At 37.0% G+C, this 22,999-nt stretch overlaps 2 protein-coding genes across 4 annotated transcripts; one reads left to right on the top strand and one right to left on the bottom strand.

Moving 5' to 3' along the window:
* Positions 1 to 104: 104 nt before the first annotated feature.
* On the bottom strand, positions 105 to 12,720 carry LOC122024239 (protein MEI2-like 4). 3 transcript variants are annotated; one of them, XM_042582808.1, is made up of 15 exons: positions 12,023 to 12,716; positions 11,381 to 11,835; positions 11,146 to 11,191; positions 10,110 to 10,334; positions 9,531 to 9,955; positions 9,194 to 9,352; positions 7,990 to 8,106; positions 7,756 to 7,904; positions 3,088 to 3,173; positions 2,542 to 2,976; positions 1,760 to 2,405; positions 1,574 to 1,658; positions 1,427 to 1,495; positions 1,076 to 1,255; positions 105 to 644 (listed from the first exon to the last, which is right to left on the bottom strand). In XM_042582808.1, the coding sequence occupies exons 2-15, from the start codon at positions 11,477 to 11,479 to the stop codon at positions 447 to 449; spliced, it is 2,919 nt and encodes a 972-aa protein (XP_042438742.1). In that variant the 5' UTR covers positions 11,480 to 11,835; positions 12,023 to 12,716; the 3' UTR covers positions 105 to 446. The 3 variants fall into 3 exon arrangements, with proteins under 3 accessions (XP_042438742.1, XP_042438743.1, XP_042438744.1); XM_042582809.1 differs by having other exon boundaries at positions 11,381 to 11,555; XM_042582810.1 differs by lacking the exon at positions 105 to 644 and having other exon boundaries at positions 1,114 to 1,255; positions 1,944 to 2,405; positions 12,023 to 12,720.
* A 7,634-nt stretch (positions 12,721 to 20,354) lies between these two features.
* Positions 20,355 to 22,528, top strand: LOC122024890 (trihelix transcription factor ASR3-like). Its single transcript, XM_042583614.1, has 3 exons — positions 20,355 to 21,226; positions 21,389 to 21,436; positions 22,084 to 22,528. Exons 1-3 carry the CDS (start codon positions 20,530 to 20,532, stop codon positions 22,425 to 22,427), a joined length of 1,089 nt encoding a protein of 362 aa, XP_042439548.1. The 5' UTR covers positions 20,355 to 20,529; the 3' UTR covers positions 22,428 to 22,528.
* The last annotated feature ends 471 nt before the right edge of the window (positions 22,529 to 22,999 follow it).

Below are 22,999 nucleotides of genomic sequence, written 5' to 3'. Positions count from 1 at the left end.
GACCAACTCACTTGAATTGAACGACTCGTTTGGATCGATCCTAACGTATGCATCTAGCTCGTCCAACCAAACCAACTAACACAGCTTGTTTTAAAAAAAAAAACTCAATAGAACATTGAGTTCAAAATTCATGCCAAAAGTTTAGGCACAGAGAGTATAACTCAAGATGTCTAGCCAGGCACAGTTTGTCAAGACCCAAATCTATGGAAGTGCCTCAAAATGAACAAAATCCAGAGAAGAGAAAGGCCTTGAACCACAATCAGATTACAGCATCCTGTCAAACTGGAGCTTGTGTGCATTGTTGTATTTCTCTTATAGTCAGCCAAACTCTTTAAGCTCTTCCTGCGCCTACGCCTTTTTCTGGGTTTTGTGGCACAAAACTAGTTGGTGAACATTGGCAAACTACCAAAATGGAGAAATCAAAGCTGCGGATTTTCTGTTTAAAATCAAGTCTTGTAACATGTCTGCTCGCACGTCTCAGAGTTAGTCGGCCAATCTGATGGAGAAGAGCCAGCAGCTGCGTCAGGAGAAGCTTCCACATTTGCAAAGGTAGTAGGACTACCATGATGTTGCTCTTCGATACCATTTACAGTTCTTGACCTGCTCGACCGGGACCTGATAGCAAGCCCCATAGGAAAGGGTTCCTGTATACAAAAATCCACTTAATGTCTCAAAGGCTGTCTCACAAAATTCTCCAGTTTGAAGGAAGAATAATGAGCAGGGTATAAACAGTGGATGTTTATAGTAGGAGGAATTAAGCAAAACAAGAACCTACTGGACAAATCATAACTTTGAAGTATGTATGTCAAACAATTCCATAAGCAGTGGTTAATTCAGAATATATATGCCTCAAGTACTTCACCTTACAAAACAAATATATCTATTGAAAGATGGGAAAACTTTGTTGAACAAAGGTGAAATATAAAATTTGAAGTGCTGTGAATAACCCAAAAGAAATTCTTGTGGGAAAATTTGAAATTAGCAGGACACATTGATACTCAATTCACTATAAGCAGAAGCCTTGGAAAAGTGAAATTTGAACAAAATGGGGAATAAAAATTCAATATCACAGTACCTGATCCCCTGCATTTGGACCATCTGAATGGAAAATGATAGGACGACAACGTTTATCTTCATTCATTAGACTAGAATTCTGGAAATGAGTAATAAGAGCAGATTTCCCTTGAATTCTGGCGTATGCAAGTGAAGCGACTTTTTCACTGTTAAATTTTTCCCATTTCTTGCCATTGAATGACTGCACAGAGTGAAATACCTTTCTTTAACATATTTTCATATGATAAAGGAAAACAATTTTGACCAACTGATCTTTCATTAGCTGAGACACTCAACCATATCTCTTTTTTCCCCCCTAGGAAAAGACTAATGCAAAAATTAAATTCATTTCAATAGAAAGTACTCGACCAACCTGATAAAATGGAATGATGTGCTGAGGTTTGGTCATGTTTATAAATGCATATCCAACATTGCACTTGTTCTGACAAGATAATTGGAACATTACAAATTTGATAACTAAATCATTGAGAGCCAAGTGCATCAAGGTTGTGTACTTTACCTTAAAATCAATTGGTAAATAGAAAAAGTCATAAGTGCCGCGATGATTTTCATCAATTGCAGCCAACAGCATCTTGGAAGTATACCTGCAAAACAGTTTATAACACTTCATTTTAGTTATGGATTCCTATTGGCAATGAAAACAAATGGTTAGGGAAATTTTGAAGTGAAATACAAGAATATATACTTATTAGGAATGTTTTTTAGCATAAGTGTTGTACGGGAGTCTTCACCACGTATAATAAGTTCAATATCAAGTTCATACTGCTTTTTGCTATCAGCCTGATTAGAATTTGCATCATTTCTTCGACTCTTAATACGATCAATTGGACCATCAAGTGAACTAGGTGTAAGAATCATAGCACTCCTACCATGGAAGATCTGGCCCCTTTGTTGAGATGAAGAGATCCCCACAAGTGAAGGGTTAGGATCGATACAATTTCCAATAGCATGAACGGGGAGGCCACAAGAAGCAATGTCCATTGGATGCAGCTTAGGCATGTCAGAAAACCTCATGTTTCCAAGAGATCCAGGAAGCAAAGCATGTGAATCAGTGGCAGCCCCGCCATAGCCATGTCGTCTGTCCCAAAGTGGAGTGACTTGAGGTGCTGAACCAGCATGGTGCAAATGTGGAACTGTATTCAGCATATGAGATGACCTTGGATCCCCATGCATCTGAGATTGATCATGAGTGGGGGGGACGTTGTTCGCAAATGATGATAAATTTGACCATGATATGGGGTTAGGGGGTTGGTGATGATATGCATTTGAATTATCCCAAACATATGGTCGCCCATTAAGAGGGAAACTTCCAATTCCAGAAACTCCAATAGCTGTTGAAAAATCGTCGAATGAACAAGGAAATAGATGACGAAAAAAGTAAGATAAGGAAATCACATTGATAAAACTCAATATACTTCACATTTGCAACTGAGGAAAATAAGGAGTACATAAAGTTTAAGTGCTCACCATTATTGTATTGATTAAGGGTACCAGAGCCCACTTTCTGGAGAAATCTGTTGTTGGTTTCTTCAGCAGATCTCATGTTGACATTAAAGCTCATAGGTGACATCAGGTTTGAGGATTCACATGGAGTGCCATTTGTTGTTCCATTATGAAAATCTGGAAGTGAATGAGGATGGAAACTAGTTATGCCTTGCCCTTGAACTCCAAAATTGAACTGGTTTAATGAATGGCTAAGATCTGCATGAGCAGCTTGATTGTATTGACCACTCATGGATGCAAATCTCAAAGTAGTTGATAAATTCTGGGATACAGTGGAAGACATAGCATGAGATGTGGCGTCTGTGAATGGGCTAATTGGTGCACAAACTGTAGAGTGAAGTCTATCGAAAGATCCATTTTCAAGACCATTAGATGCAATTATTCCATGAGGCACAGATCCTGAAAACCCAATAGAACATAAATAAAATTTTGGCATTCAATGAACATAAACTATCCTGAAAAATGCATATGATGGATCTTCATAGGTAATAAAAGGCATTATAAGGGTACCAAAGCATCCTGATTTAGAGTGGTCATCACTACCCGACTTCCATCCATTTGATGCTTCCTGCTCCAACTCTGGAGATTGCATCAAGCTGCTCATTCAAGAAATAGGTCACTCATGCATGATCCATAAGGGAGGAAATAAACAACAAATGAGAATAACAAGGAAAGTGCCTGACATGGAAAAGAATTAATAGCATAAAAATGGAAAACACAGATATGTGATCTGTGTATAATAATAGTTATTGAGAAAGATTTTACAAAAAAGAAATTATATGTTATATATCACTGTGATTGGTCAAACCAAGATAAAAATCACATATGAAAACCAACAAAATCAACCAGACAGAGAAAAAAACTAAATTTAAACCTAAAAAATACTAAACCAACTCGAATATCAAGCCAAGTTCACTTTGATTGCCACAAGACAAACAATATAATATTCCAGGAAACTTGTCCTCCAAGTGAACATGCAAATATTGAAGTTTCAAGACATTGAGTTCCAAGAATGCATAACCAACGTGAAATTTCACATTTGATAGAATGCACACACTTAATTTACACATCAGAAAAGGAATATGTTAACTCATCTTTGTGTATTCTTTTTTTAACACTGTATACCGACATACGATAAGTTAACAAAAATCTTTTAACAGCTAGAGGAGGTATATTTTCTTCTTCAGTGAGAAAAAATATGTATCAACTAGCTTACTTAAGGGACACTTTGTCTATATTTACTCTCTTCTCTTCTTTCTTCTACTTTTATCTATTATTCTGAAAGCTCTTCTGTAGTTAACTTTTCCTCTCTAATTTTGGTTGAAGATCCATATGCATGGTAAAATATTTATTTAAAACTTCGTAAATCAATCGGTGCCTGCCAAAGAAAATCTGAGGGTGGCCTCTTCATCAATGGTCTTGCTATCAATAACCCCACTTCTCATCTAATAGTGGCTGAGGTAGCAAAACATCTTATCCATGGTCATGATCTATGATTGACTAGATCTCAGACAATCCTTATCCTAGTTTTCTATCAACAAAGTAATCACTCCCTTTGTTGTCTTGCATGCATGTCAATTGGGCATAAGGATAGAATCATCTTCAAGCATCACAATATCAAACTACTAAGACTCTTTTTTCTTAACATATACCACAATGTATATTCCTCTATCTCACCCATCGAATGCCTCACAACTTTTCTCACTCTACTTATCTCTTTTCAACTTCAAAACATCATCCTCCAAAAATCTTGTCACTCAGGGCATCTCACCTAGCAGCCTCTAGTTCATCAACGCCACTTACAAGGTCATGTCACTGTGGTTTTTGTTTCTCATTGTCTTCCTCTATATGACCTACTTGGGCCCTCCTCAAGTTAAATCTGTGGATGGATTCATAATTGCAAGACTTATATGATTCATAATTTGTATTGCCAACTAAAATTTAAACTCAAACACTCAAAAATTAGACATAACCCATTTTAAAAATGGGGATGATTTTATTGTTACATAACATAGATGAAGAGTTAAGGAAGGGAGGAAACTGATTTGGGAAAAGAAATCATGACGCATAGAGCCTCAAGGTCAATAGCAAGGATGATATCACTCTTATCGTGTCTTGTCAAGTAGAGACTCAAGATTGATAGCGAGGGTGATGTCATTCCTTGATGCAGGAGGATCCGAGATTTTGTCTTTTCTGTTAGGATTATTTTAGTTTTTTGCACCTTAGGGTTTTAAGTACAATTCTTGTCATTGTGTTAGAGTTGCCTCTTAGGGTTTTGGATCTATTTAAACAATTGGTTAGTTGATGTTAGGGATTATCTTTTTATTTTGAATCAATTTTTCGGCTAAACCTAGAGACGGCGGCGATTTCTTGTCTTCTCTTAAATTCCTCTCTGAAATTCCACCTCCAAAATAATCGCTATTCTACCCGTGTCACTCTTGTTATCTCCTCTTATTGCAAAGATCTCTTTGGTTGTGCCTTCATGAAAAATTAATGAGCTAAATTTGGCCCACATTCTTCTAAGATTGTCTGACGATATACTTGTATACAACTCCTTAATATCCTTGCCTAATTAGGACAAATAAGTACAATGAGGCTTAGATGAGCAAAGATGATCACGACCACCACAATTAATCAAGAACTTAAGAAAGCTATTTTTAATTGGCCAATCCATTCAAGTTTTACTTGGTTGTCATATGAAGCTTGCCGGTGCTTCTTTGGCTATTCATCTTTTATTTTCCTACCTTTCTTCTTTGGGTCCTTGGGAACATGCCATAAATGTAAACCTATTTCAAACATTTATATAGATGGGGATTTAGCCTTCCTTTTCCCTCAACAAAACAACTTGCTGAATCAGCGACTCCAACTGCAATTAAATTAACATAAATGGTCTAGCCGTCTAGGAATAAAAAATATTCAAAAACAAGAAAGCCTATGGCATGCTAGTAAACTGGAAGGAGAAAGGGTACAACAATGAGTGGCATGCATCAAAGTGTTCAAAGGACTCCAGTTAAGATACCAATATATCTTACTCCAATCCTGGATCACAAAAATGAATCATCTTTCATAAATAGAATACAAACTATAGGCAAGCGCATAATTCAATATTTGCCCATCGTCCTTTGAACACTCAACTAATGATGAAACACAAAATCTATTGCGCATTGGTCAATATTGATGTCAACAACATTCTCTTAAAAACACATCCTGCATAGGGAATACAATGTTAGCTATTCTCTATGCTAAGCAGTTAGTTCTTAGTAGTTTATCAGGTGTTCGTTCTCAACATTCAGCATGTTGTAGCAAAGGTCTTAAAAGCTTATGTGAATAATTTCACATTAGTGTGACACATAGGCCTAGTTTCTATGAGGGAAGGTACACCTAGAGAAAGAGAGAAGGTAGAGGAAATAATTAATAAAAAAGGTTAAGAACTTTTTTTTTAGATTTGGTGATAGAAGCAAAGAATTAGAGTTTCCCTTCTAACCATTTTTTTTGGAGGCGAGAAAAGATGGAGGGAAACTTAAATTTGAAAATTTTAGAAAAATTTGGGACAAACTAAGAAAAATTTTGCCTAGTTCTTTTCTTCCCTCTCCATTTTCACCAAAATAAATAAGGAGACAGGTTGTGAGTGAAATTTTTTTGCTACCATATTTCCTTATCTTGTAAGAAACGTGGTCTTAAGGTTTAGACACTGGGACATTAGTGATCTCAACTAATTTTCAACCAAAACGATGGAGCACAATCTTCCACAACTTCACCATCCAGATCAAATAGATGAATCTGACCCACAAATAGCAACAAAGATTCCTCACCCTTCTTGATTGTTCAGAAGAAAAGCCATCTATATATCAACCTTGAACTCCCTATGATGGACTAAAAAGCTTTAAATCATTCAACAATTAGCATGTGTTCACAATTGAGTTATACATTAGACATTTTGGTATTGTTTCCCTTCTTTCCTCTGTACAATTAGATGATGTCAGATCAATTTAGAATCATACATCTTCCACTTGCTTTAAAACACCACCAATTAGAAAGGAAAACATAGATATAGTTTCAATACAAGGAACTATCTAACTCAAGTTATTGTGATTGCTAGATATATTTTATGAGTCTTTGAGTTCTACATAAATATCATTTTCAGTAATTAATACATTAAGTCAACTTTAACATTCCATGAAGAAAATCATATTATAAATAGTAGATAAAATTAGAAATATGTCCTAAAATCCTAATTTAGTTTTATATTGATTATTGACAAAGAATAGAAAATTAAGGGGGAAATGCATGGTTTGAAATCTCATACTATGATAGGTGAAACAATAGAAATGTATCATTTTAATAAATTAATGAAACTTGATATTGCCCAGCATCAAGACAATGTCTCCTAAGTCATTATATCAATCATGTCCACGAGTTCATGTCAACATTAGTCACCTCTGGTATGCTAAAATTGACATAATGTATTCATTTATTTTATTTTGTAGTTTGACTATAATTTCAAAATAGTAGCATTCCAAATAGAAAGCAAATATGAATTATCTTTTTCTTTATCTCTTTCCTCCTTCCACCTCCAATTTACTGCACCATATATCGGAATGTCAATACGATACCGAAATAGTATGGTTTCAATCAAAGACTAACATGGCAAGGCTTAAGTTTCCTAACCTTGATCTATCCATTTTATTTCTGACGGACTAAGTAGTTCTTAAAAGGTAAGAGTCCAACATAAATTGTCAATTTTTTATTATGCAAAGAATAATATTTATTGTCATCCCATGAATTACTGTGATAACATTGATCTTCAACCGAATGAACGAAATAGATAAAACCCTTGGCAAAAAACATAAACGGCGAGCTCTGACCAAGGTATACTGTGCAAGTTCTGAGAGCCTAATAATTCAGGGTGGTTTATGCATCAAACATAGAACTTAGATTCAGTTCAACTCTTTGCTCAAGACAAATTAACAATGATAATGAAACATAAACACATTATTATGTTGCCACCAGATAAGCATGATAGTCATTGGCCATCATTAGATTTCAAAATTCAGAATATAATAGGAAACGATAGTCCATTATTATTATTATTCACTACAAGATATTATATAAAATGAACTGCTATAGATGAATTGTAAAAATATCAATATATGACTGAGTTCGTTTGGATAATACTACCATCTTGCACCTCCAGGACGGCTAGACTCAAGTTTGATTTTCTTGCCTGCAATATCACTCCTGTTTAAAGAATGAAGTGCAGCTTCGGCAGCTCTCACATCATAAAATTCTATAAATTTATGATTATGCTTATGAGGTGTTTCCCGTATCTGGAGGCCAAATTTCTATTTTCAGCATCCATACCATTTCTGTATATGAGCAAAAATTAAAAGCAACAATCAGAATACTTATCACCTCTTTGATTTCGCCATAAGCCCCAAATATGTGACGAAGATCATCATTTGAAACAGATGCATCAAGGTTGAATACCACAAGTGTTCCCTGGTTAATGTCTTTCTCTGATGGATTGTCCTGACAATTAGAAATGAATTAACAAACAACGAGGTAAAAGTCTCTGGATACATTACCCACAATGGATGAACAACTTTCTATGAAATAAGGAACCAGCATGAAGGAATCAGTATGATAGGATATTTCACAGTTTAGGCCTAACCAGAGAAATCCAGCTTACATTTACCCAATTACCCTAGATACCATTTCATTTTAATGAAAGTCACAAAGCATGTTGAATTATTTCAGAAGGCTATAATAGACTCTGAACCATGGTTTAAAGTGCCGTGCCGAAACGGTCGAAACGTCTCATTCCGCTCGGCAACCGGCACCGGCACGCCTCCGGCACCAGACCCATGGCAAGTGCGACGTGTTGCGTGACCCCGTGGTTATAGCAGAGGGGTCACTCGACCTTGCAACAGTAGCGGAGAGGTCGCATAACCCTTCCACTGTCGTCGTAGAGGCATCGTGCGACCCTGCGATCACTGCAGAGGGGTCGCACGACCAACGTGGTAGCCCCGAAGGAGTCATGCAATCCCCGCAGCCATGGCTAGTTGCGCAACCTTGCGACAAAGTCGTGCAGGCTCGCGAGTAGTGTCGGATTTCAGATTTTTTTTAATTAAACTTAGGTTAATTTTTTTAATCAACTCCTAGTTATGGTGGAAATAATCTAAAGAGACTTTATTAAATCCTAACAAAATTATCTAATTAATTTTATATTTCATTTATTTTAATTTAAAAATTATAATAAATTTTTATTTATTTATTTATCTATTTTCATATCTTTTCCATTTTTAAAAGATTATTTTTTATCTTGTTTATTTTTTTAAATATTTATGTTAAATATTTTAGTTTTTAATTAATATATTTTATATTTTAAAAATATCGAAACTATATCGGCACGGCACGATACGGTACCGAAACCGTATCGTTCCGGTCCAGGACCGAAACCGTATCGTTCCGGTCGAGGACCGAAACCGTATCGTTCCGGTCGAGGACCAAAACCTCGGCACGGGTCAAAATTTTAAACCTTGCTATGAACTTTTAATTAATACCAGTTCCACTAAAACAAATAGAGTAGCATGTCTGAACATGTGATGTAGTTTACCTTTGGAATTGAAAAATGGATATCAAGCCTCCTCCGCCTCAATGGCTTACTTTGAAGTGATTTCATTGCATTTCGGGCTGCTCTTATGTCATAGTAAGAAATCATAACAAAACCTCGATGTTTACAGGCAGTATAGATTGTCCGTATCTCACCATATTGCTGCAAAATTTCAGTATATCCAATCAATACTAGCTAACTCTGTGGCATCTAATATTCAACCCTAACAAACAGCTGTTGTGCAACAATATAAGGAAAATAACAATGACAAAAAAAACCAACAGTTGAGTACCTCAGTAATGTCAGCGAAAAACAAAAACATTATTACAAGAATAAGTACCTCAAAAAGAGATTTTAACTCAGCATCTTCAACATTGCTATTAATGTTTCGAACAAAAAGAGTTCTTGAAGGGTGTTCACCGAAAGGGTGTTCACCAGAAAATAAGCCATTTAGTCCACTTAGCTGCTCATTAGCTGCTTCTACAACAAGTTCAGAGGCTTTATTGGCATCAATGGTATCATCAATTTCTAGTTCGATACCTCCACCACTGTAGAATATGTCATCATCAATATCACCTCTATTATTGACCCGACCAACAAATCCAATATCATCATTAACACCAGAAAGTAAATCATCATCATCAGGAAGAAGGTTTCCTATTGTTCGAGCTTCTAGTTCTTCCATTGATTGAAAAGGCTCGTCTTCATCTAAGTTATTTTCATCTCTGGACTGACAGAAAGTGACATTGCTTGATGACAATTGCACTGCCTCATCAAAATGATAGAGATGATAGTCAAGATTACATTTGGAAATCTACTAAAGCATGTAATAGACCATTGTAAAAGGAAACAATCATAGCAGAACATTGTCAAAAAAAATAACAGCATATTAACTCCACAAAGATGAAAAGGAACATACATTTTTTTACAAATATATCTGATAAAGAACTTGAGAAAAATCTGTCATAAAGGGGTCCACTCTGATGTTTGGGTTCCCTGATCGCAGAAGTAGTAGATAGACTGGAAAGATCAGATTGGAGAGATGAATACTGATCAACATCTTTCCAGGAATTTGATATGCCAACCATCTGCTCCCTGAGCATACAAAGTCCACTCTGCCCTAGATTTCTCTGGGGGTGAGCTCCTGCCATAGGAAATTTAATTAGTGGAGATGAAACTGACTAATTTCTAGACGTCAATGTCACTTCTTGTACTCCTGCAGTAGACAATCACTAACACACTTGAAGACATGGTAGTGCAGGAAGAAAAAGTAGAGAAAACAAAAGCCTCCAATAAGGATTCACAAAATTCAGAAACAATAAACTAATCTATAGGCAACATACCAAAATTCAGTTACTTTTCAAGCCCCTGCCAACCTCATCGAAATCTACTTCATCTTATGCCCTTACTCAATTTGAAAAACTTACTAAATGAGTTGCAAGACAGACTAGACAGAACCCAAACTTAAATCCCACTAATAGTTCTCACATCAATCTTTGAAATGGAAGGTTTTAAAAACTTCCCATTTATGTCTCACACAGCGATCTTTAAAATGGAAGGTAGTAAAACCTCCCATTGATAGTTAACACAACAATCTTAAAATGGAAGGCTGCAAAAATCTTCCAAATGATAACGCTCAGAAAAAATATTTTAAATGGAAAGCTGTAGACTTTCCAAAATGAACGACCATATGTGCATATCTTCAATGAGCTGTGCAGGAGATTGGTGCATTCCCAAAGGAGTTATTTAAAAATAGCCCTTGAACGCGAAGAAATAACACTTCAGACTTTCTTTTGCAGTATCTCTTAACAAGTTCCCATAATTAATTTATCATTGGAGCCAGTAAAGTGGAACATGAGACCCATTCGCATAGGGTTACAGATAGATCCCAATATTCAGAAAGGTAAGCATCATTAACAGTTAATACAAACGTTAAAGAAAGTTGTATTGCTCACCATGATGATCAATCTCTGAGCCTGATTTCTTCAATCCAACTTGCCTCTGCAATAATAGATATTTCAAAAAGGCAAACACAGAAAATTAAGGTGTCGTGTGATAAAAATAATATCAATGTTTCTCAATGAAAAAAAAAAAGAGAGGGAGAGAAGAAAGCCGAACAACTAGAGGGAGATGTAATCAGGAAAGAGAGCACATGGCCACTTATTTATTCTTGTAAACCTAGGTAATTACCTCTGTCAGAAAGACTAGCTCCTCGAAGAAGAGGGAAGAGTCCTCAGAATTCCGAACAAATGGAGACAGGCCATTATGTTCCATGATTCTAGTCGGCATCTCGTGGCAACAGAGGAGAAATGAGGCCAATATCCTTTTTGGATAATGTCAGTTGTCCTCAGTCAAAGGTCACTCTCTGCCGCAGATCCAAGCGAAAAGACAGAATCAGATCAAGCAACCACTATATCCTCATCAATGAAACAGTCGAGAAGACGATTAATCTCTTTAAACGAGCCGAAAGGAGGAGGAGAAGCAAAGATAGAAGGAACAAACTGCTTGACAAGAAAATGGCGAGGCTTCAAATTTTTTCCCAAAAAAAAAAAATGAGTAACATTTGGTCTCAAAAATTGCTTCTTTTGTCAGCGAAAGAAACGGAACCAACAATTGAAAATGCCTCCACCAGAGCTCTGACCGATCTGACAAGACAAAAACAAAAGCAAGCAGAAAGATTAGAGGAATTCGATTTTTTTAAGCACAGGAAAATCATGCCTCCATCAGAGCTCTGACTTCAAAACCCAATCTTTCCTCGCTTAAATTATGTATTGCAGATAAAACCAGAAGTCCCATCCAGTAAAATAAATCGGAGAAGAAAAAAAAACTCACCGGATTGCTCTCTCTTCCATCAAACCACAGACTGCGTGAAAAAATACGAACGGAGCTGAAGCGGGCGGTAATTTAAAACAAGTTACTCGCGGAAATATAGATTACAACGACTCAACGAGCTAGGAAGGTAATTCCACGGATGGTTCGTCTGGCATTCATGCCGTGCCGGAACGTCCAAACCACGTCCTTCAAAGTCACTTCCTTCTTTTCCCCTCCAACGCTATCAGGACGAGAGCCCCGCCTCACCTCCGCCGCATTCCAATATCAATTTTGATTATTTTTTTTTTTGCCCCTACTCCCACACTTCCTTCCTCTTCTTAGTATTTGTCGTTTTCTCGAGATTTGGTCCGGCGACACAGAGTCCGGCGAGAAGCTCAACGCCACCAAACCTTAAACGGTTCACAGCATGAATCACGGCGCGCAGTCCACCTCTGCCGAAAAGAAGCAGAGAAGAGCAGAGCTAGGATAGAAGGGGAGGCTGGAGGCGAAGATCGAGGAAGGCAGAAAGCGCGCGGAGGACCAGACCACCGCGGCAGTGGCAAACGGGGGGATTGGGAGCTGGAGGGAGTTAAAAAATTGATTATATTGCGACAAACGGGGGGAGGAAGAGGAAGACGAAGAGGAAGAGGAAGACGGAAAGTGCCGTTATGTTGGCTATGTTCTGTTGCGGAGTTACATAACGCTTCGGGACACCATCGGCCACGTTCCGTTCCGATCTAAAGTAGAGTCCCAACGTTCGAATCACGCAACAGAATCTCTCACTCACTGTGAGTAAATATCTCAGTCGTCCATTGACACTATCACCCTCGACATTTCCTACTATTTACTCGCATTTATTCCATTTAGTTTCAGCAGACTCAATTCTTAGTCGATAAATCTGTGACAATATTTACATTTTAATTTTGCCTAAGTCTTCTCTACCAACAAATTACTCTTTCTTAAAATGCTTGTTTCTTAAATAGATGGATGTTTTTAAATAAGACATTATATAAAAATTCTAATATTATAATTATAAATCACATCTTTAATCAAGACTCATTAGTCTCCGCTCCTATTTAAATTTGCTCTTCGTATTATTTTTAAAGTATATTCTCTTCATTTCAACTTCAATATTTATTAAATTTATATTAAAATAAATTGGATAGAAGAGTCCGCCAACAATCGGAAGTGACACGTTACACTTGCGAATGGGAGAGGAGGCTTCGCGCCTTTCCACTTTTGCACGCATGCTGCCACGTGTCTACATCGCGCATGGTAACTCGAAGAGATTGGAATCCCGTCGCGTTTTCCAGTTTTCCCCACGCAGCCACCCGCGGTACCGCGCTACGGTGGGACCAACGGAAGCCTGTCCAATGATGTCCCGGTAAGAAATGCTTCAATTGTAGGGCGAATTCGATTCGAATTAACTATCATGATCAGGATCAGATTTAAATCACCTTCACGAAACAGTCGGGTCCCACTCTGAGCGCGGATTACGTCATGGCGCGGACGCGAATCCTGAATTATACGCAATCAAATTATGTCACGGAGACGGGGTGGGGCCCAGGTGCGGTCCCAGCGGTTGATCTGCTGGCTACTGTCCGCGAAGAACAGCAGAAGGGCATGGCCGTGCGCCGTCCAAGGGAGGGAGGAAAATTGAATTGTTGACAAATTACTAAACCGTTGTGGAATAGCTAAGTCACGTTATATATGAATTTTGAAACTATCCTATTACATATTCAATTCTATGTTTTTTTCCCTCCGATTATTCTAGTGTAGCAAACAATTCACACCATTATAACCTCTGAATCGATTAATTGCTATAATATAATCATCAATTAAAAAATTTAACTTATGTCCATAAAATTACTATTAATATGATATATAAAAATAATATTTGAGATATGAATATAATTAAAAAAATTAAAATGAACACATAGAATTTGGTTTCATATCATTTTAATTTTTTTTTAGATTCAGCCAACTTAGATTAGTCACAATTGACAATAGACTTATAGAGCTCGAAGTGACAAGGAACTATATCATATGTATTAGCTCTCAAATATATCAACGTTATTTTCATACTCATATATAAGACATAATTCCATATCATTTCGAACTCTTTATGTTCATTTATCGATTTATTGATCTCTTGATTATATTTATGACCTAAAATATTATTTATTTACATTAACAGTAATTTTTTAACACAAATTGAATATTATAACAATCAATTTAGAATATTACTATAATAAATAGTGTCATTACTATAATTTACACTATAACAATCGATTGGAATAGGCATGGAAGGATAAAACAAAATTAGGTAGGTGATTTATGATAATTTAGATATTAGATATTTTAATTACATGATTAAGTAATTTCTCGAATTGAATTTTTTTCAATATTTGCTGCAATTAACTAACTTTTACCTTTAACAGGTAGCGAGTAATGAATTCCGCCCGGTCACAAATGTTACTGACGTCACTTGCCATTTTAAGAGGCATATATATATATAATACTATAATTTAACTTCTAAATCTTGATTAAGATAAAATTATATACTCATAAATTAAAAGAAATAAAAAATATAAAAGAGGATTGGGACGCTGCCCTAAATTGAACGAACCCTGTCCCAGATGTTGCCGTGGTCGAGATATGCAAGCCTTAAATACCTGTTCTCTGGTTTGGTTTGCGTGCACAATTTTTTTCTTTTTTTTTTTTAAAAAAAAACTATATCACTCATGATTTTCCCTTTTTCATTAATACTGAAAAGACATTGGTTTAAGAGTAGTTGCTCAATCACTATTCTTCACTTCTCTGTTGTCACATGTGGATGTTTCTTTGTTGTTCTACACTCTTTCTCAGTTAACCAATAACAATTTTCTTCTTCGGCTAAACCTTGCTAAAGATTTCAGGTAACAAGAGCTTTCATCACAAAGACACATGCATCCAAACAGTTCTCATTAAGAATCAATCTCCATTTACTTTTTTTTTTTTTCTCTTCTAAAGTCTCTCCTTTCCCTTGCATGTGTTTGAACAATAAACAATGTTGATGGGCAGGGACAAGATTCCTTCACCATCATAATCCTGCTTTCAGTAATCATTTAAGGCACCCAAAAACCAAGTTTCTCACTTAAATCCAAGCACCTACACCTGCACAGTACCTACCCTATCTTCCCCTGTGATGTCAGAAAAAAAAAACTTACAGCAGAATGATCGAGGAACTAGTTGGCCATCAGGCATGAATGTTTTGCTGAAGTAATGAGTTTTGGATTATCTGTCACAGAGTGGTCCAGAGTGGGGGCGGAGCCAACTGAAGAACAGCAAGAACAGTGGCTGTGATTTATTACCATCAGGCACGAATGCTACAATTGTAACCGAGCGTCAGATTGGCCTTGCATGAACTGCAGCATCCAAGTGATTGCTAGAATCATGCGTGGCTCTGGTGAACTGCTACTGTTCATCATGTCAGATTTTGTACCGGTTGACAACGAGGTGATCTTAGAGAGCCAAATTACTTCAGAAAATTAAAAGAAAATTGAGTTTGCAAACTAAGAGATGAACTGAGAGGAGCCTTTTGCCAACAAGAGGGACCCAGATACCCAATGCAGAGAATATGATAGTAAACAAAACAAAGGAAAGGGAGGGAGGCAAGGAAATGCGGTTGGACACTGAAAATCCTTCTTATCCACTCTAGGAAGTGTAACATCAAATCACATCGAGATTGCCACTGTCCTCCCTTTGCTGTCAATTATATCATCCAACAGGAAACTGCAACTTCTGTCAATTTCTGCTCATGTACTATTTACTCTTCTTTTTCTTCTACCTTCATGAACTTGGTTCGAGCACTTGACGAAACATGGGCCAATAGAAGAACAATCTTTTGAATTGATGGGCAAAAAAACAAAAAAACTCTGAAGGCAAGCAAGGACCAGCGTAAAACTCTCTTCTTCCTTTTTTATGTAGAGTTCTTAATGGCTCGACCTACACTGGGTGTAGCGTGTAGGCCAGGCAGATACAAATAATATAAGATAGTGTGAAATGCTTTGAGCCCTGAAAACCCAAGTTCCTTTATGATTTTCATTATCAACTGACAGCCTAAAGCATCCACTGGCACCAGTAGTTTAGTCCTTAAACAATGATTGATTCGTTGCAGATTGATTGGTGGCGTGGTTTTGTCATGATAACAGGAATCTCCCTATAGAAATTAGCTGTTCTTCACATTTCAAGCGTCTTTGTGCAATCAAGAATAAGCAAAAATAAAAGAAGACTTTTTTATTTTAAAAAAAAACTAACAAGATCATATTTTTTTTCTGAAGTCCGAAAAAAAGTATTCTATTCAAAGTGTTCTGCCAACACTATCACATTCTTTTTTTGTTGCTTCCTTATAAACACATGAATTTTTATAGAAAGATATGTGAACAAAGTTCAACTTGAGCCCACAATAGTTCCTAACCCAAAATCACCAGTCAAAGCCTTTGGATTGGATTCCAAGCAAATAAAATTGCTGAGTGTTGCTGTTGGAGTTGATTGGAACTAGATCAAATCGATATATAAGTTGTTTTAGTCATGGCAAAAACTAGCCTCATAGTCATTAAAGTAGAAGTAGACTAGATTATATCTGGTCAGTTGAACATTTCAGTAGTCTAGCTAGCGCAAATGTTTGTAGTAGAAACTATATATTGGAAGGCAAATGATGAATTTGTAGCAAATCAATCATGAAATTCATGATAGAAGCTATTCATTCTTACCTAGATACTAGTTTACTGGTGTTATTCTTTGACAAAAGCTTACACTAGTGACTAAATCTTATGGATATTGACATTCGATTCCTCCTACGATTTCCAATCAACTCGTCGGATGTAAATTTATCTAGCTAGCATTTCTAACCAACTAAAGATTTGCCTAAACTTTTGGATGCATGATCTGTATAAGAAGATTAAGTACCTTGTCTTCCATCTATGTTTAAAGTGGTTGATATGGTTCTCTCTTAAAGTCGAAAGAGATCCTCAAAGAAATCAATAAGTCATTGTCCATCAAGATTACAATGGGGTGCTAGCTTGACCCACCCCCAACCATCCCTTGCACATTTGACACCTTGGCACCATTAGCAAGGCATATTGGCACCATAGGAGATAATCTCCACTGACTTTTGCAAGATTTTCTGTCAAAAAATTGTTTTCCAAAGAATCATATCTTTTAGGTTATTGCTTGTAGCACAGATGGCATTTGTAGGAGTGTGTTGAGAACAATGGCTTGTCCCCACTCATGCTCCTGTCCAGTGATGAAGCACGCCAAAAGGTCAACCACTCCTTTAAGGGAAATCTTAAGCAATCTACCTTAATTATAATTATAATTATATATATATATATATATATATATATATATATATATATATATATATATATATATATATATATATATATATATATATATATATATATATATATATATATATATATATTTTGATGTAACAATAAAATTATTATCGTGTGTCTTGAAGATCATGAATTTGAGTCATGAATATAGTCTCTTGAATATAAGATATATAAAAATTGGACATGACATAATGTACATAGCAGATTAAACGGGCAAACAATCAGTGGTGTTGGGGCAATGAACAAGGCAAGAATATTAGGCAGTAAATGACCTAGGAATTCTTAAAAGACAGCACTTAATTTTTAAATTTTCTAAAGGACATATTTGTTTCCATTTTATCCCTTCCACCTAGGGATGCCAATTTAGATGGGTTCGGATTAGATTTAAGCAAGAATTTTATATATAAAAAAAATCCAATCCGAACTTATCATAATCCGACCACAATCTGAACATCCTAAACTTGAATTCAGATAACTCAATCAATCCGAATATCCCGATTAATCTTTTTTTTTTTACTTTCCCTCTAATTTTCTACTTTTCTCTCAATAATTTATCATTATCATACTAATCTTGATATTATATGCATAAAAGCATCTTAATTTTTAAAATAAAATTTAATTTAACCCTAAAAAATCTACTAAACCTTAAATTCAGGTCAACCCGATCAACATGAACCCAACCTGATCCGAACACAACCTGAAAACCCCCAACCTGAATCCGATATTTTTTATGTTGACTCGAGTCGGGTTGACGCACGAGTTAGGTTTATTTTTGACACACTTACTTCCACCAACTACAGTGATAATGATACTGGATTTTAAAGAACAACACTACTGTGGTGCTATATTTCAAAAATCAACATCATGATGATGCTAATTTGTGAAATGCAACACCAAAGTGGATGCAACATCATTGTGGTGCTGATTTTTAAAAAATCAACATCAAGTGATGATAATCTTTGAAATCAAACATCACAATGATATTATTTTTCGAATACAATAATACAATGGTTGACGAAAGAAGTAAAATGAGAAACTAGTATGTTCTTTAATAAATCTAAAAGTTAAATGTGCTTTTATAAGAATTTTACAAAAGGTCATCCATTGACCTCGGTCATCCCATGTGATTGGCTCCACAACCATCTATATATAGAGAGGTAAATAAAAAAACCAAGCAAGCCACTACGCGGGAGGATATTTTTTTTCAGACTTTATCGGGAATCAACTGTTATCTATTTTTACAAATCTATCACGTAGTGACTAGCTCGGCTATGTCCTGATGCAACCAATTGAGTTAATATTTCTGTAAAAAAATGTCATACGCTGACCCCGAGCACCGTACACGGTTGCCCTCACAGTTATCTACAAAGATATAAATCAGGAAATCGAGCAGGTCACCACATGGGAGGGTATTTTCCGTCGATTTCATTGGGAATCGACCCTTAACTATTTCTACAAAACTAGCATGTGATTACTAACTCAGCTATGTCTTTAGAGTAAAAAATAATAATAGAAGGTATGTATAGTTGGCCAAATGATTTTGATGGACAAAAGAATCAAATAGATTTGAAATAGTCAATTGAGCTTAGAGAAATTGGATGGACCAAATCAAGTCGGAGAAATAGTATTCTCTCGAAGGGTAGTGGTCCTAGGGCGGCGAAAGAAGCAACTTAAATTGGGCACTTAGGTCACACCCTACATTAAACTATGCAACATAAGCCAAGTTCTAATTAAGCCAACTAATGAATTAAATTAATCCCACACATGTATGCACACATCAGTGACACAATACCTACAACTTGTCACATTGCAATTATATAAATTCGGATACTTAAACAAACCACAAAAGAAATTAAAAAAGAGGAAATAATGTGTTGAAGAAAGGCACAAGCAATCCACTTGTACTTTTTAATCACATATATGTAATCTTAAAATTATTCCACCCCCTTAATCAATCACCTCGTGGATAGGCAAGGGAACAAGATAGATAGCATTGGCAATGGCATTGACATCGACTAAGGCTCCATCTCACCTTCCAGTGGCCGAAAGGGGCAGCTCCATAGATCCTCTCCATTACCCAAATCGACTTGAAAACTAAGTATAATGGATGGATTTCGACGTTAACGGGCCACGTGTTGGCACATGGTGCCTTCTGTTTGTAGGGTCCATGCTATTTCAGTTTGCCCCCACAACTTTGCTAGGAGAAGATTTTGTGGTGGCTTTAGTTGTGTTGTGGATCGTTAGCCCTTTCCCAACCTCCAAGAGGCATGTCCACTTGATCATTATATTTGGTGTAGGAAATTAAATTAGGAAAGAACTTTTTTTAATTTGCTTTTAGAGTTGATTTGGTATTGACATAATAAATAAGAATTATCAGTTCAATTTCAATAAGGAAAAAAAAAACAGTTTTGGTAGAAAGATTCTTATGTTTTGATCATATTATGAATGCAAAAAAATAATAATAATCAAGGGAAATAATCAAAATGATATATGGATGCGAAACTTATTTATATAGCAAAAGTTTTGGATATCAAAATTCACCATAATTGATTGAAAACTAAAGAAGAGTAATCATATAAAGAAAAATAGAAGTTGAAATTTTAATAACTCTTGTTTTTATATATAATAAGAAGAAAAAAAAAGGCAAAAAAAAACTCCAATTAGGACGGGAACAAATCACAGCTGATCTCTCTATATATAAAAGATAAAGATAAAGACAAAGACAAGGAGGGGGATTGAATTAGAGGGTGGTAGTGCCTTATCAACTCCCAAACTAAGAAAGGGATGCCCCCTTGGCTTTCTCACATTCAATGGTTTTCCTCAATCGCCATGGTATCTTTACCACGCCATGTTAACGTCAAGATACGACTTTATAGTGTAGAATTATACGCCCATGGATTTTTAAAAAATACTTTTCTAGAAAAAGAAGATTGATAATTAAAGATGGAATTAATAAGGGAAAGAAGGATAATTAGGGCTTAATGAAAGGCCTCTCCTCCTCCTTTGTTTTGCCCTCATTTCTTTGTTATTTCTTCTCTCTCTCTCCCTCTCTCTCTTAATTGCCTTTGAGGAGGCTGTGCATGGGGAGCTCCGTTTCAGTTAGATCGCCGATTAGGATTTACGTGGGATCGACGACGAAGCCGTGAAATGGCAAACGCCGTCGAGGCAGGGGGGTCCAACGGCCACTACGGCGGCGGCGGCGGCGGCCCGGGAGTGGGGCGGCTACCGCGGTTGCCTCGGTGGACGAGGCAGGAGATACTGGTGTTGATACAGGGGAAGCGGGTGGTGGAGAGCCGCGGGAGAGTGCGCGGGAGGGGCGGCGGCGGGGTGGGGCGAAGCGGGGAGGAGGGAGCGGCGGCGGCAGTGGTCGCGGCGGGTCCGGTGGAACCCAAGTGGGTGTCGGTGTCGTCTTACTGCGGCCGGCGCGGAGTGAATCGGGGCCCGGTGCAGTGCCGGAAGAGGTGGAGCAACCTCGCCGGCGACTTCAAGAAGATCAAGGAGTGGGAGGGGAAGGGGAAGGAGTCGTTCTGGACGATGAGGAACGATGTCAGGAGGGAGCGGAGGCTGCCGGGGTTCTTTGACCGGGAAGTATATGACATCCTCGACGGGGCGGCCTTGCCGGAACCGGAAGCAGAGACAGCAGAAGAGGACGAGGGGAAGAAAAAGGGCGACCGTCGGACGCCGTCGTCGGCCGCGGATGAGGAAGAGGCCGTATTTGACAGCGGGCGGACCGCAGCGGGCGACGGACTGTTCTCGGACTTGGAGGAAGACAAAGAGGCGGAGGAAGAGGAAGAGGAGGATCCGGCGCCTCCACCGCAACCAGTGGCGGCCGTGCCAATCTCAGGTAAATGGATGCTGATCCTCTACCTCCCTTCATGATCGATAATCATTCGATTAATTTTTGCAAATTTCTATTCAAAACTACAATTTTCTCATGCGTTTCTAAATCTTTTGAGCATCTCATGCGATTGATGTTTCTTTTCCATGCGTATCTTCCACCGAGTAGAAAAGGAGTGGGAATCAACTGAGCAAGGGAGGTCAGATTCTGGTCAAGGTAATGCCTTGGTATTTTATAGCATTAACAATCATAATTAATTCAATAGATTTCAATAAATCTGCTCTCTTGTGGCATAAATTCCAGTCTCCTGAATTCAAAGTTGAGGGAAGGGATTATTAATTAGTGGATATATGCCCAGTCCATGATCTTGCTTCTTTGATCGAGATGAATAATTAACTAGATTCTTCCACCTCTTTAAAATGCCATTTACTGTTGTGTGATTGTGTTCCTCAAGTTTTCTGCTCAACTAGTGAATATATATATATGATGAAACTCAATATGCAGCTACGAATCATTGCACATTCATTGTAATTGGTTATCACATCTAAAGATTATGGGAACCTTTTTAACTAATAATATGTTAATCTATTTGAAAGGAGGATACCTAAACCCTAAAGTTCTATTTATTTATTAATCTCTCGAGCTCTCTCAATCTTTCTCTTAGCTTCTGTGGTGTGGGTTTCTAATAAGTTAGTAGTACAAGCAAACTCTGGTGGCATATAGCTATAACCAGAATCAAATGATGGATTTATTGAATGATTCTTGTTGCTGTAGCATTCGAGAGGCAAAGTAGAATGCTGTCAATTCATTCAATCAATCAACAGTTTAGTATAATTATCTGATACATAATTGGATTTATGTAGCAACGCCTAAAAACAACCAAGAAGAAGAAGAAGAAGAAGATGAGGATGATAATGATGGTGATGACGATGACATCCCTGAGAAGGGCTCCCCTTCGCACTCGCACCAGGGACAGAAGCGGAGACGGACATCGCCAGAAGCAGCAGCAGAAGACAGCGACCTGCAGCTGCAGGGCAGACTGATTGAGGTCCTAGAAAGGAACAGCAGAATGCTGACAGCGCAATTAGAAGCACAAAACCTCAACTGCCAATTGGACAGAGATCTAAGGAAGGACCAAGCTAAGAGCTTGCTTGATGTTCTAGGCAAACTCGCAGACGCTCTAGGCAAAATAGCTGACAAGTTATAGCAAAGCTCGAGCACTTTGAGACATTCAAGGTGGATTTACTGGTGTTTTTTACGGAGAAGCATGTGAATTGGCTATTAAAATCACTAGTTCATTTCTGTTTTTTTTTTTTTGACATTTTTTTTCTTTGAATGATCTATCTCAAATAGTGTAATAGTGAGCTCACATAGAGTTTTGGCAGTAGGATTTAGCAGAAATTGCAGAGCAACAACGGGTTAAAGCAGCTAAACTTTTACTGTCTAGCTAGTTTTATAGCATGGATTTTTTCCCCCCAAAAAATATGATCTTATAATTTAATTTGTTATTTATAACGGACAAAAATTAAAAAGACCCTCCGAATTAACAGAAGGATCATATTGAAGTGCTCCTCCAAATAAATAAATATCCCCTATTTTAAAAATATCTTTATATTTAGCGCTGTTAATTTTTACAGTATATAGAAGTTAGCCAGTGGTTACTATATATTGTAAAAATTATATGTTAACTTTTACATTGAATTGTAAATTAAACTAGGTTCATTTAAATGTATTAAGTGTTAATATATAAAATTAAGCTAACAATCTAACTTCTACCTG

This window comes from Zingiber officinale, chromosome 9B (genome assembly GCF_018446385.1).
Source record: "Zingiber officinale cultivar Zhangliang chromosome 9B, Zo_v1.1, whole genome shotgun sequence".
NCBI lineage: Eukaryota > Viridiplantae > Streptophyta > Magnoliopsida > Zingiberales > Zingiberaceae > Zingiber > Zingiber officinale.
The sequence above is the reverse complement of the archived record's forward strand: the minus strand, read 5'-3'. Positions and strand labels throughout refer to the sequence as shown.

Excerpts from the sequence above, each read along its gene's own strand:
- LOC122024239 (XM_042582808.1), bottom strand. The coding sequence starts at position 11,479 with ATGCCGACTAGAATCATGGAACATAATGGCCTGTCTCCATTTGTTCGG. Across the intron at positions 2,406-2,541 it reads CCTTAATCAATACAATAATG|CTATTGGAGTTTCTGGAATT; the intron begins GTGAGCACTTAA and ends ATTTTTCAACAG. Across the intron at positions 1,256-1,426 it reads ACATCATTCCATTTTATCAG|TCATTCAATGGCAAGAAATG; the intron begins GTTGGTCGAGTA and ends CACTCTGTGCAG.
- LOC122024890 (XM_042583614.1), top strand. The coding sequence starts at position 20,530 with ATGGCAAACGCCGTCGAGGCAGGGGGGTCCAACGGCCACTACGGCGGC. Across the intron at positions 21,227-21,388 it reads GGCGGCCGTGCCAATCTCAG|AAAAGGAGTGGGAATCAACT; the intron begins GTAAATGGATGC and ends TCCACCGAGTAG. Across the intron at positions 21,437-22,083 it reads GAGGTCAGATTCTGGTCAAG|CAACGCCTAAAAACAACCAA; the intron begins GTAATGCCTTGG and ends GGATTTATGTAG.